The sequence below is a fragment of the Trachemys scripta genome, chromosome 10, assembly GCF_013100865.1.
Source record: "Trachemys scripta elegans isolate TJP31775 chromosome 10, CAS_Tse_1.0, whole genome shotgun sequence".
In the NCBI taxonomy this organism is placed as follows: Eukaryota; Metazoa; Chordata; order Testudines; family Emydidae; genus Trachemys; species Trachemys scripta.
Genome location: NC_048307.1, coordinates 85,735,180 through 85,749,889, shown reverse-complemented (window position 1 = coordinate 85,749,889; position 14,710 = coordinate 85,735,180). Strand labels below are relative to the sequence as shown.

General features: G+C 43.6%; 1 protein-coding gene across 1 annotated transcript in view; it reads right to left on the bottom strand.

Moving 5' to 3' along the window:
- IQGAP1 (IQ motif containing GTPase activating protein 1) overlaps nucleotides 1-14,710 on the bottom strand; it is a gene marked incomplete in the record, with an annotated part of 184,544 nt that overhangs the window by 78,545 nt on the left and 91,289 nt on the right. Inside the window, 5 exon segments of the mRNA XM_034782917.1 lie at nucleotides 841-1,011; nucleotides 1,524-1,666; nucleotides 2,057-2,224; nucleotides 5,540-5,630; nucleotides 12,454-12,617. Of these exon segments, the coding sequence (XP_034638808.1) occupies nucleotides 841-1,011; nucleotides 1,524-1,666; nucleotides 2,057-2,224; nucleotides 5,540-5,630; nucleotides 12,454-12,617 (737 nt within the window).

The following is a 14,710-nucleotide window of genomic DNA, read 5'->3' as shown; positions in this document are numbered from 1 at the left end:
ATATGCATCCGAAGAAGTGGGCTGTAGTCCACGAAAGCTTATGCTCTAATAAATTTGTTAGTCTCTAAGGTGCCACAAGTACTCCTGTTCTTCTTTTTGCGGATACAGACTAACACGGCTGTTACTCTGAAACTTATAAAATGTATGCGTACAACTTACTCTCTCAGACTTTCTGCTATCCCTACGCTGGTAGGTCTGATGCTGCCACCTAGTATTCACAAAGCTTTCCTTTATTTCTGGTGCAGTTCCCCCACTTGTCCACTCACAACTTCTAAGAAAGTCACTTTCCAGATATCACCAGCTTGAAATAAGCTAATAAAAAATGGAACAAGCACATTCCTTCAGAGATAGAAAGCAGGTCCCAGGATACAATTGTGTCAGAGTGCATCCCCACTGAAGGGACAGAAGGCCCATAAGAGATGGAGCTGATTCAACAGCTCTAATATACTTCAGATATAGTGCAGCCCCAGTGTACGTTACTGAGCAGTTCATGAGATACATTCTTCAATACAGAGCACCTGGCATACTCCTGTCCCAAAAACAAACATCAATGGCTGACCAAACAATAAACCACTAGAAGGTCTTCTCTGATACATTCCTCTCCCTGCATTTCTGCTTGAGGAGGAATTTGCTAGTTTCACATGAAAAGGGATAAGCAACATAAACTCTTCAGGGCAGGGGCTGTCTTTCTATTAAATGTTTGTACCATATGTAACACCCAGCACAATGAGATCTGGTTTCTAGGCACTATTATAATTCACAAATAATAATAGTATCACAGTATATGTAGTATGGACACAGAAGAAGTCATCCATAGACAGAGACATAGGACTTCACTACCTGGATACAAGTGATTGCAGGGACTTGCTTCTTCAAGAAATTCATTCTGGAGTTGAATTCCTGGCGAACAAGGTATCCACGGCAGCAAGCCTGCAGCCTTGTAATCAGGTTCTCATTAGCAAGCCAAAGCTGTTCTCTGTTGTACGCAGCAGTGACTCCAGAGATAGAGCTCTGAATTAATGTTATGGAGGAAGAGGCAGTGGAGACAAAAATCAAGATGGTAAATTAACTTGCTATATCATGCACAAAATATCCTAAATTATCCTTCAACATACATTGGGATCATGATCCTTAGCTCAAAGTTATGGTGAATTTATTGAAGTGGCTCCTCTATATATACTCTCTGGTGAGAGTAGGAATTTCTTGACACACGGAGCCAAGGTGAAATACATCGTCTATAAAAATCTGCTAGCCCCCAGTAGAAAGAGTGCAAAAGATGTGTATAGCATAATGGCAACACCAAAAGGGCATGGAGGCACACCCAAAAAGGCACAAATGAGAGGAAGATGTAGCAGCAAAGTATTTGTTTTAGTTATTTTTAAACAGCATTATCTTTTAGCCAATAATTCTATTTGGATTTAAGCTTTAACTCTTAGGATAATACTGGGGAGAATTACTCAGGTGAGCAACTACAAAGAATTTGCTCTTTTCAGGGAGACAATGAGTACATGTTATTCTACTACCTGTATCTCCTCCCGGGAGAGCTGGGTATTATTCTGCACAAATCCTGAGGGTTCATCCCAACGTCCCTCTCTGGTTTGCAGGTTATGGTAATAATAATAGCCTCCTTTCACCCAGTGCTTCACCCACTCACTGCCATTGTCCCCTATGAGCAGAAATTAAAGTACAAGAACTGAAGGGGAAGCACAGCCTCCCAGCACACAGATAACATTCATTAAGGAATCATCAGTACAACTATTTTCAACTATCTGTTCACTGCAGCTAGAAAAGCAGATGTCACATTTCCCCAGGACCTTACTGAGCAACCTACCATAACATGCTCCTGAAGTAGAGAACATTCTACTAAACATTTAAGTAAAAGTATATTTTCTAAATGTTAAAAAGAAGTCCCCCATCCCCTCCGCACAACCCTAGTCTCCTTTCCAGACAAATTTCTTCCCTGGCCTCTGCTTTCCATTCCACCATCACAGATTCATCTATTTTCTCCTTGCCAGTTTACCATTTAAAATTCAGTTGTACAACCCCCACAGTTCACCTGCTGCCATTTTTTCTCTCTTGGCTTCTGCCAGGTCACGCTGGTATGTCTCATCACACTCTGGAGTGACTCCATACAGTCCAACATCAGGCGAGCGCAGGGCACTGAGGGTCTGGCCCACATCACCATGGACCACTGCTTCATTAATGGCCAGAATTCCTAATGAAACTTAGATAATACACAAAAGAGCGGGTTACCTTGGCATGCAGGGGCTCAATGGTCCACACCAAACAGAACAGATTAATAGAAAAGCAACTTTGAATGTTTCTCTGGGGGTGGGAGAAAAGGGACATGAGGTGCACATCTTTAGGACTCAAGTGTCTTCAACAGAGCATATCACCAATGTCAGATGTTTTACTTCCACTCCACCCTGCCCTTTCCACTTGGAGCAGTCACTACTTCACCCAGCATCCTAGCCTTCTCTCTCTCAGTTCACCAGGAGAGGTCACAATCTGTGGGCAATACCACTGGGGATGAGATTGCAAGTGAAGACTGAGGAGGATGGGTCAATATTTAATGTACAGAAAGCCCCACATAAATCAATCCTTGCCCAAAACAGGCCAAGTTCAAGCAGCAATGCTTTGTAAAAGGTGTATAGAGGATTCCTTGTAGATACCCTACAGATCTACAGTTTGACAGAAACTGATTGGAAGTTGGCAGCAGAAACCAGCTCTCCTCAGACAGGATGTTCCTTGACATGACCTTCAAATAGCTGTTCTGACACACTGTCCATTTAGACATGTTTTCATGGAGGTAGCACAACCTATTAGAATCATAGAATATCAGGGTTGGAAGGGACCTCAGGAGGTCATCTAGTCCAACCCCCTGCTCAAAGCAGGACCAATTCCCAACTAAATCATCCCAGCCAGGGCTTTGTCAAGCCTGACCTTAAAAACCTCTAAGGAAGGAGATTCCACCACCTCCCTAGGTAACCCATTCCAGTGCTTCACCACCCTCCTAGTGAACAAGTTTTTCCTAATATCCAACCTAAACCTCCCCAATTGCAACTTGAGACCATTACTCCTTGTTCTGTCATCAGGTACCACTGAGAACAGTCTAGATCCATCCTCTTTGGAACCCCCTTTCAGGTAGTTGAAAGCAGCTATCAAATACCCCCTCATTCTTCTCTTATGCAGACTAAACAATCCCAGTTCCCTCAGCCTCTCCTCATAAGTCATATGCTCCAGACCCCTAATCATTTTTGTTGCCCTCCGCTGGATTCTTTCCAATTTTTCCACAGCCTTCTTGTAGTGTGGGGCCCAAAACTGAACACAGTACTCCAGATGAGGCCTCACCAATGTCAAATAGAGGGGAATGATCACATCCCTCAATCTGCTGGCAATGCCCTTACTTATACATCCCAAAATTCCGTTAGCCTTCTTGGCAACAAGGGCACACTGTTGACTCATATCCAGCTTCTCGTCTACTGTAACCCCTGGGTCCTTTTCTGCAGAACTGCTTCCTAGCTATTAGGTCCCTGGTCTGTAACAGTGCATGGGATTCTTCCGTCCTAAGTGCAGGACTCTGCACTTGTCAGTGTTGATTTCTGTTGGTACCCATGGGAACAAAAGGTCAAGTTAACTTAATGGCTTTTAATCCATTCTAGATAAAATTCTGGGGACCTTTTCACATGGAATTTGTAGAGAAAGGTCTATGGCCAAATATGGACATCAAAGAACATTAGCACGACAATGGATTACCATGCAAATCCATTACCATATTTGAAGGAATTTAGGATGTGTCCATAATACATCCTTAAACTTGGTGTTGGCTAGGTCACTATTTGAAGATGCTGCTTTTCTGAACATCTATAAGACATAAAAGGAAATGAAGAAGCGGAAATGCACAAAATGTAAGTGCATGTTCACCTTTGAGACAAAGGAAAGTGTAGGCCTGTGTTTAAAGCACTACACACCGTGAAGGATGGTTAGAAGCACAAAGGAAGAGAGCTGTTGAGTCACTGTAGCAGAGATGCACCATGTTCCATCCTAGAGCCAATGGCATAGAACTTTGAGCTTTCAGAGTTCTTGCTTCAAGTATGTGGTTAAGTGTGGTGATCATGTATTTTTGGAATCATTTAAATGTCATTATTGTGATACTACAATATTAGAAATTAAAGTAGACAAGAATAAGAATATATTTTATAAAACATGACAGGGCTTAAAAAAGAATATCAAGAAAAATGTAAGATGACTACTAAAAGCAGGGGAGGGAAGGGCAGGAGCCTGGAGAAAATAAAACGCTCAGCTACTTTGCCTTCGTCTTCAAAACAAAAGACGCTCGTGGGTTCACATGATAAATGTTACAGAGAATGCGAGACTATAAAAAAAATCATAATACGTAAAATGCAAGAAAAAAAATCTTGAAAATTTCAAGGTACATAAGTTAGCAGGGCTCCTACTTGTTTCAGAGAATTAAAATGGCAAATAAAGGAAACTGGTGAAAAGAATTTCAAAAGGCTTTTGATAAAGTCTATAACAACAGGCCATCAAAGAAACTTAAAACCACAAGGAAAGAGGAAAAATTCTGTCAGGAACTGAAAAAAAGAGCTGAGTTAGGAAGCAAAGAGCAGGAATCAACCATAGTTTCTAGAGACAGAAAGAAGTTAATAGTGAGGTGCCCATGAACCATAGAATCATAGAATATCAGGGTTGGAAGGGACCTCAGGAGGTCATCTAGTCCAACCTCCTGCTCAAAGCAGGACCAATTCCCAACTAAATCATCCCAGCCAGGGCTTTGTCAAGCTTGACCTTAAAAACCTCTAAGGAAGGAGATTCCACCACCTCCCTAGGTAACCCATTCCAGAGCTTCACCACCCTCTTAGTAAAAAAGTTTTTCCTAATATCCACTCTAAACCTCCCCCACTGCAACTTGAGACCAGTGCTAGGCCTACTGTTCATGAGTTTTTTAGGGTATCTGAAAGCTGTGGTGAATAGCACAGGTGAAAAATGCTGATGTACAAAATTATTTAGGTTAGTAAAAATCAGTGCAAATTTGAGGAACTCCAGAAGCATCTAATAAAACTGAGTGACGGGGCAAAACAATGGCAGATTATATTTACCATAGACAAATACAAAGTAATATGAACTGGATGAAATCATTTAAATTGTGCATGCATGCACAAATACACAGATGAGTAACGAATTGGATGCAACCTCAGGAAAAAGATGTAGGCATTATTGTGTGCAGTTTGGTGAAGACACTTGCCCAATGTCCTGCAGTGGTAAAAAAAAGACCAAATTGGATGCTTGGATGTATTCAGAAGGTGACATAATAATGTGGAAAAATAACAGCATTACAATAAGTTAACAGTCTGGCCTCACCTTGCATATTGCCTTATGCACATGGACTCCACCTGAAAGAGAGCACTCCACATTCTCTCTCACATATACACAGTGAAAGTTCGATGTCTGAATCATCTTCTAGAAAGTCTGAGGATGCCTGATGATGAAGATTAATAGAAACACTTAATATGAAACTTACATTTCTGTGCCTCCTCTGTGTCCCTGTTGGATCGATGAATTCCATCCTGAATTTCATCCAGCCACAGTACAGCTGTCTCATCCTGAGTGTCCTAAAGAAAAATGGAAAAAAGCTCATCTCCAGCTGTACATCTAAGATAATTGTGCTTTGTGATATACACTGTGCACATAGCAAGTGTTCACACATTAAGTTTCAGCCACAGAGGGAAAAAAGCCACATTCCTCTCCAGATACTCTGTATTTGACTACAGCACAAGAATTAAAACTTCATGTGTTCCTGTGACCAGCAGAGGCTGCTACAACCATAACTTAAGCAGGTTCTCCTATTCTTCTCCCATCATCTCATTTCCAAAGATAAATTTGCTGAGGAAGGGGAAGCAACTGATAGATTCTAATATTGTGCATAGCTTTAATAATCAGAGATCAGGGACACGAGAGCAATAGGCCACTGAATTAGCACCAAGTAGCCTAAAGCCACTTGGAGGACATTTCTTCCCATACTATCAGGGAAACATACTCTAGCCTGGGGTGGGCAAACTTTTTGGCCCGAGAGCCACATCTAGGTATGGAAATTGTATGGCGGGCCATGAAATGCTCACGAAATTGAGAGTTGGGGTGCGGGACGGGGTGAGGACTCCGGCTGGAAGTGCAGGCTCTGGGGTGGAGCCAGAAATTAGGAGATCAGGGTGCGGGAGGGGGCTCTGGGCCGGGGCAGGGGGTTAGGGTGCGGGGGGGGGTTGAGGGCTCCGGCTGGGGGTGCAGGCTCTGGGGTGGGGTTGGGGGATGAGGGGTTGGGGGTGCAGGAGGGTGCTCTGGGCTGAGACCAAGCAGTTAGGAGGGTGGGAGGGGGATTAAGGCTGGGGCAGGGGGTTGGGGCATGGAAAGAGGTCAGGGGTGTAGGCTCCAGGTGGCGTTTACCTCAAGCAGCTTCCAGAAGCAGCGGCATGTCCCTCCTCCAGCTCCTACGCAGAGGCGCGGCCAGGCAGCTCTGCACACTGCCCCGTCTGCAGGCACCACCCCTGCAGCTCCCATTGGCCATGGTTCCCAGCCAATGGGAGCTGCTGGGATGGCGCTTGGGGCAGGGGCAGCGCATGGAGCCCCGTGGTTACCCCTATGCATAGGAGCCGGAGGGGGGACAAGCTGCTGCTTCTGGGAGCCATGTGGCGCCATGGCACGTGCGGAGCGGGGCAAGCCCCTGACCCAGCTCCTTGGCTGGAGCACTGGAACAGGGCAAGCCCCCAACCCCACTTGCTGGCAGCAGCTCGAGGACTGGATTAAAACGTCTGAAGGGCCGGATATGACCCCTGGGCTGTAGTTTGCCCACCCCTGCTCTAGCCTATTTACAAAGAGGCTACAAAACATGTGAAAAAAGTTCTTAAACATGATTCAAACTTGGCTTCTCCCCATCCACATTGCGAGGCCAAAAAGAGTTAGAATGGTCTTTGGCTGGAAATGAGTTCAAACAGACTTTAAACTAAGCGTGGGAACCCTGTTTAACAGGCCATTATATATAGGGCCTTCATCACACACACTAAACTGTTCTGGTTGGACTCTGAACAAAACTAGTCAGCTGTGTTTATGTGCAGGAGACTGAGATGAGGGAAAAGGGGTAGAAGTTTAACAAAGACCCAAAACATGTGCATGAAGAACAAATGACCTTGCAGCTGCCAAGTATAGTCTCTCCCCACCCACCATTTGCTTCCTGTTGCTAATTACTAAAAACTGAAACCACGTCCCTCAGCCCTCACTGTACAGAATACAGGAAACACTCAACTCTAGCACGAAGTGCACCACAGCCATACAGCATAAAAAGCAACTCTCTACAGCGTGAAACTGGTTTTGAGGGTCAGTTCCAAAAGAGGCATTTCCTAACATATCCTCTGAATTTGTCCTATTAACATAGTTTAATTCTGTAGCTTTGAGACAGGTCACACAATGACCTGGATATCTGTCCCTTTCACTCAAGAGAGCAACATGTCCAAAACAGGCAGCTTTCAGCTAAAAGTCAACCTGATCCCAGGAGAATGGCAGAAGGAGAGAAACTGTCCAGGTGGAGGGGGGAAGAGGACTTTTCTAGTCCACTTTGATAAAGGTAACAACTTTGCACATTCCAATCTCTGCTAGTAAAAGTCAATCCACAGCATGTCCAGAGGACTAGGATGGCTTTGGAAAACCCCCCACACATTTAGCATTGCAGGGCTTCAGCCACATGCAGTGAATAGTAAGGAAACTGTTTCTCTTTCTTCTCTATGAAAACAGACCTTGCTTTTGACTTCTCTAAAAACTTCCACATGCACTGTTGCCTGGAAAATGTCAGCTATGTACATAATGTACAAAATGTCATACAGTAGCCCACCATCCAAGGAGAAACTAAGTGACTGTTACCCATGGCAATCATACAGTCAGTCCAAGATACACAAATTTACTAGTCAGCACTAGTCAGGTTAAAGATTTTCACTATTTTCCTTCTATACTGTAGTCTAATATCTCAATTTCTAAAATTACTTCAAGTGCAGCTGGGAGGGGCCCTGAAGATGAGTTAATGCCCAAAAAAGGCAATTTCACCCCAACTGCAGTTACCAGCCCAGCCTGGCACACGCTCCCAGCACACTAAAAGTAGCTCATTATTTCACACTGACTCAGCAAAAGGAAATGATTCAACCTCAGATCAGTTCCTGAGAGTTTTTAACCATTTCAGGGCCCTCATTTGCATTAGTAATTTGTGCAATTATCAGCCATCTCCATTTCAAAAGTTTACGTTTATATGGAACCACTGCTGAGCTCAACATAGGTCTTAGTCTCAAACCAAATTCCTGCCTAGATACGTCAGTGATGGATTCTGAGATAAGCTGTATGAAACTCTCCTTCTCAAGTCACCAAAGGCAGAGAAATATAGCATCTCCTTCCCCAGGGAGAACAGAAAAAGGCAAGGTCAGTTTCTGACTCCAAACTACCCAAAGCAGGCACATCCCAACAAGAATCATGCCTCCTACCCCTTCCCCAGCTATGAAGATGAGCCACTTACTTATCTCCCTAACTTCCGCTTGTTATTATCTAGTGCTGAAAGCCTGCCAGATTCTTTACAGACAATTGGACAATCATCAGATTAGGGATAGGAAGCAAGAGAAGTAAATAAGCAGGCAGCTTGTTGGTAGTGTATTTTGCATGATCTCTCCTTCCCCAAATCTCTCAATGAATCGGTTATTCGTTGGTCTCTAAAATTTCATTTTTTATATTATAATATTAGTTATATTTTACATTAAAAACTGATATTAAGAGAATGCTAATATTGCAAAGTCAAGCACTTAAAAGTTAGGAAATGCCAAAATGAAGGCTACCTGTACAAACTTCATTTGACTAATTATGATTCAAACTTTAATTACATGATCACATGCTATATTTTCCACAGGACCTTTGTCTCATTCAGTGCTCAGAATGGATATTGCTCAATGAAAGGATAGCTATTCAATATTTCTTTTTAATCCTTGTCATACAACATGTGACCACATACATTATTTACTGCCACCATGCAAACCCTGCTCTGAATATACAATCATCCATTTCCTCATAGGTTTTCTATGGTGCTCTCATTATAGTACACATGAGGCACAGAGGTATGTCTACAATGCAGTTGGGAGTGAGCCTCCAAGCAATGTTCCCTCTATTTTTTTCCATCCATGTGCGTAATGAATTTTGTTATGTGCATGAATATTAAGGTAATGTGCGGATGTGTGACACCAGTAGAAACAAAAAACCTAGATATAATATATATTTTTTAAAAGTTACCATAGGGATAATTACTCCAGCCAGGACAGATTAGGCATTTTAGTCACAGAGGGTCCTGTGGCACCTTTAAGACTAACAGAAGTATCAGGAGCATAAGCTTTCGTGGGTAAGAACCTCACTTGAAGTGAGGTTCTTACCCACGAAAGCTTATGTGCCACAGGACCCTCTGTGACTTTTTACAGATTCAGACTAACACGGCTACCCCTCTGATACTAGGCATTTTAGAATTCACTACTCAATTAATTAAATTTAAGCATGAGAGAGAAATAAAATTATGAAATGCATAGACCAATTAAAAAACTAAAACACCACCACTTTGAAAGAATGAAATTACTGAAAATATGTGTGCATTGCAGGAAGTACCAAGAAGTACCACCACCACAAGTATGCGTTGGGAGGTGAGCACGCGCTGGGGAAGTCTATTAGAGACCGTGCACTGTCTCTTTAAGGCACTCACGAGAAAGTTTAGACAGCAGCAGCTGCAGCTCTCCTGTTCCTGAACCCTGTTCCTGAACCCTGTCCCCCCTCTCCTGCTCTGCAGAGATGGGGTACATGGGCAGGGGGAGGCAGACACCCTGACATCAGTGCTTCCCCCTCCGCCCCCCCACCACTCTGCACAGCAAGCAGGAGGGTCCCAGGAGCAGTTGGCCAGGGGCTCGAAAGCAGAGGGCATGAGCGACGTGGCTCCAGAGTAGTAAGGGGAGTGGCACTTGATTCACTCCTGAGCGGCCACGCGACCACACAGCTTAGAGGGAACACAGCCTCCAAGCCCAGGTAAAGAGACTTGAGCTACCAGAGCTCACACAAGAATGCTAAAAACAGCTGTGCAAACACTACAGCACCAGGGGAGGGTCAGACCAACCACCTGAGCTCAGACCCAGGGAGTAGGATGGGTTTGAGTTCAAGTGGCTAGCCCAAGCCTCTAGCAATGTCACAATGCCCACACAGCTATTTTTAGTGTGCTAGCATGAGCTCTGCTAGCACAAGTCTGTCTACCTGGGTTGGAAGGCTCACTCCCAGCTGCAGTGTAGACATAGCCAGAGAGATTAAGCCCCAAATTGTCAACTGCCCACTACATTTGGGTGCCCAACCTGAGACCCCTCTAGAATCAGATTTTTTCAGAATACCGAGCACTTTATATGCTCACAGTACAGTTCCCGCTGATTTCACTTACTGTTGTGAGCAGGGCCGACAAGGGGGTCAGGGGGGGACTGGTACAAATTACCGGGGCCCGGCGGTCCAGAAGGGGGCCCGGGGCCCGGCTTCCCCCCCGTTTCGTCAGCCCTGTTTAGCCGGTCCACCCTCGTTGGGGGGCCCGAAAAAATTCTGGGCCCGGCTTCCCACTCCTCTCATCGGCCCTGTTTAGCTGGTCCACCCGAAAAAATTTTTTCACTGGGGCCCGAACCTACTCTCGGCAGCCCTGGTTGTGAGTGCTCAGCACTTTTGCAAATCAGACCACAGGTCTCTCAATTAGGGCAGCCAATAAATGAGGAACACATGCTGGCATCCACCTGTCAAAAGTTTGGTTTAAGAGACTTGCCCAGCATCACAAAGGAACTTTGTGTTAGAGGCAGGGATATAATCCAGTTCTTCAGCATGGCATTCAACTACCTTAACCAAGAGACCATTCTTTCTCTTCCTGCAGCTCCCTGCCTCCTTCACTACACACCTTCCATCTTTTGGAACAAATGAACCGGGGTCCTACAGAAAACAAATCTCTTTTCCTACAGAACCCTGAGTCACTGTCCATCCTGTGTACAGAATGAGGCAGAGGTCCTGTGAAAAAAAAAGAAAGTATGTGATCATGAAATTAAAGGCTGCATCATAATGCATACGCACAAGGAGGCCAAATTAAGGTTGCATTGGCAACCTTAATTATGATATTTTTTAGTTTTGATTGCTTGACTTTTCAACTTCAACTTTAATGTTCTTTTAATTAAATATAATCATATAAAACATGTCAAGAGGGAAATACTGTGTAGGAGTAAGTTTCAGAGTAGCAGCCGTGTTAGTCTGTATCCGCAAAAAGAACAGGAGTACTTGTGGCACCTTAGAGACTAACAAATTTATTTGAGCATAAGCTTTTGTGCTCAAATAAATTTGTTAGTCTCTAAGGTGCCACTCCTGTTCTTTCTTTGTGTAGGAGTAGGGCGGTTATATTACCTCTGTGGCATTGGTGCAACTGCTACTAGACTCTACGCTTCAAGAAGGATGTTGAAAAATTAAAGAAGATTCAGAGAAGAGCTAAAAGAATAATTTGTGATCCAGAAAATCTTCCATACAGTGAGAAAGACAATAGTTCAATCTATTTACCTTACTAAAGAGAGTGCTAAAAGGTGATTTGATCACAGTCTACATGTACTTCACAGGGAGAAGATATTTAATACTAGAGGGTTTTTTAATCTAGCGAAGGCAGAACAAGATCCACTAATAAAATGCAAATTTATAACAGTGAGGGTAATTAACCATTCTTACAATTTACCAAAGGATGTCCATCACTTGGGGGAATGTCAATCAAGACTGGATGTCTTTCTAAAAGTTCTTGTTCATCCATAAATTACTGGGCTTGTTGCAGGGGTTACTGAGTGAAAATTCCATTGCCTATGTTATATCAGAGACCCAACTAGGTGATCATAATTGTCCCTCTTGGTCTTAAAAATCCATGAATCCATGAAAATTGCAGGTTTTGAGAAGTTATAAATCCAGTGATTTTGGGTCTGTGTATTTGCTGCACACTGAAGGACCTCACTTCTGAAAATTACCCAAAAGCCTCTGTGTGCTCTCAACAAAAGTGCTGCACACTATAGAATTGGTGCTCCAAGAGTCCCAAAATGCATTAGTACAACCTCTGTTGTATGCACTGAACTGAAGCAATAACAAGAGATGCAATGATCCATTGCATGCAATCAGTATGTCTGCAGCAGTTTCCTGGGTTTATGGTGACATCCAGCTCATGGTTGCAAAACTATTTTTCTTTAATGTAGACAAAACCTAAGTGTCAAAATATGATCATCCCCACAGAAGGCCTGACAATTGCTCCACTGACATCAGCACTATTTCTGCCATAATCACACAACAGAATATGTTGGACTATAAAAATTCTGCAGAGACCTGTTTAATAGCACTCACCTGTGCTTTCTCCCTCTTGGCTCGGATCAACGTGTCCTGGTAGTGCTGTGCTACCTTTGGGGTTACCCCCTCCAGTTTTGCTGCAGGGATCTGTAAGGCTTGAAGGGTCTTTCTGGTGTCTCCCTCGTCCAGAGCTTCATTAATAAGCCCAATTGCTAAAATCCCTAGAAAAGAAAGAATGTAAGGGACAGTTTCTGGTCAGCAGAAGCTCACAAGCAATGTTTTATCATCGCTGAATGGCTAGAGTCCTTATTAAAACTGGTGTCAGCTGAAAATTATAATGACATTTTCAACATAGACTCAGCTTTTCTGGTGAAGACACCTATCTAATTTCATCACATGTACAGTATCCATTCAGTGCTCTGGGCACAGTACAAAAACCAAACTGCTCAATGGCTCAAGGAAACCATAAAGAGAGACATAAAGAGCCCTATGGCATCCAGCATGAGCCCCCTCACCTCAGATGATCACCATACTTTCCCCGGGTCCTCTCAACACCCAGGAGCAGAGCCACTGCAAAACCAATTCCATCTACTCTTACTATAGACTGCAAACATGTCGATACCACCTTCAACAGTGTCAAAGGCAGCTGACAGATCCAATTAAATCAGTATGAATACTTCATTTGTGTGATGGTTTAAAAACAAACAAAACCCCCAAACTTTCTACATCCAAAAATATTAGGACATTTTTGCACGTTTAATTAAATAAAAGAAAAAAAAAGGCTGTATCTCAAACTAAAAGTTTCCAGGTTTAATCCTCTCTACAGAGGAATCTCCAGGCTAATTTGGGGGAAATGTGCGTGGGCTAGCCAGAATGCGCAGGCTAATGCCCCTCAATTCCTTCTCTACCACAGAGTCAGAGACGAGAAATCCGAAGGACAGGGGAGGAGGGTGGACACATCTCAAAGAATCACAAGGTAACTACTACTACTTCATTGAATAGCATCCCTATAGGTGCTCCACAACCCAACCTCCTCCTCTCTACTTCGGGGTTCTTGTCACTGACGGTGACTCCCGAGCAGTACCCCTTCTGGAGGGCTGGGACTTTGGAGTCGGAGGGACCATGGAGCCAAGGCATTGGAGACAGAGTCCCCAGTGATTGCAAAGCATTTGGCGAAAGTGTGAACTGATGCCCATGTCACTGCTCTACAGATTTCTGAAATAAGAACATTCCTGAAGAAGGTGACAGAAGAAGAGATCAACCTTGTGGTTGTGTACGAATAGAGTCTGGAGGAGTCATGTTTCGAACTTGGTAACAACGTCTGATAATCCTAGGGAACTTCCTGAAGGCCTTTGTCCTGTCCAGGCAGAAGGCCAGAGTTCTCCTGACATCTAGGGTATGTAATATAGCCTCACTGTTGTTTTGGTGAGGCTTGGAGTAGAAGATTGGAAGGTGAATCAATTGATTCATGTAAAATGGAGAGGTTACATTGGGGATGAATTTTGGATGCGGCCTGAGCATAATCTTGTCCAGAAAAAATACTGTGGAAGGGGGATGCGCCATCAGAACCACCATCTCTCCTGGCCAAGGTAATTGCTATCAGGAAGGCCATTTTCATTGATAGGTATGTCAGCAAACAGGTTTCCATGGCTTCAAAGGTGGGCCTAGTCAGTCCTTTCAGTACCAGGTTTAGGTCCCACATGGAGGTAGAAAGTCAAAGTTGAGGGAAGAGGCTTACTATATCCTTGAGGAACCTTTTAGTAGTTGGGTGTGACAGCACTGAATATCTTTCTACAGTTTGGTGGAAAGCTGTTATAGCCACTAGGTGAGCCCTAAGAAAGCTTAGAGATTGTCCCCACTGTTTTAGGGTCAAAGCATAATCTAGGATATGCGGAAGAGTCACAGATGTTGGAGAGATTTGTTGCGATGTGCATCAAATCTGAAACCTGGACCATTTCTGAAGGTAACAGAGGGTCCTGTGGCACCTTTGAGACTAACAGAAGTACTGGGAGCATAAGCTTTCGTGGGTCAGAACCTCACTTCTTCAGATGCAAGCTGACTCACTCTGTGACTTTGGATAAGTCACTTCTTTTATCTATCCCTCAGTTTGCCCCTGTAAAATGGATGTGATAATAATAGTTATCACTGCTATTCTGCAGTTTTGTATTAGTGTCCTCCCACTAGCAAAAGTGCGTAAAAGGGATTGTAATTGGGTTTAAACTCATTCATATTTATAAAATGTTTTATAATCCTTGGTTGAAGGGTTCTACAGAAGTGCTACAATTTAAATGCTCTTCTTCTAGTCATTACAGTG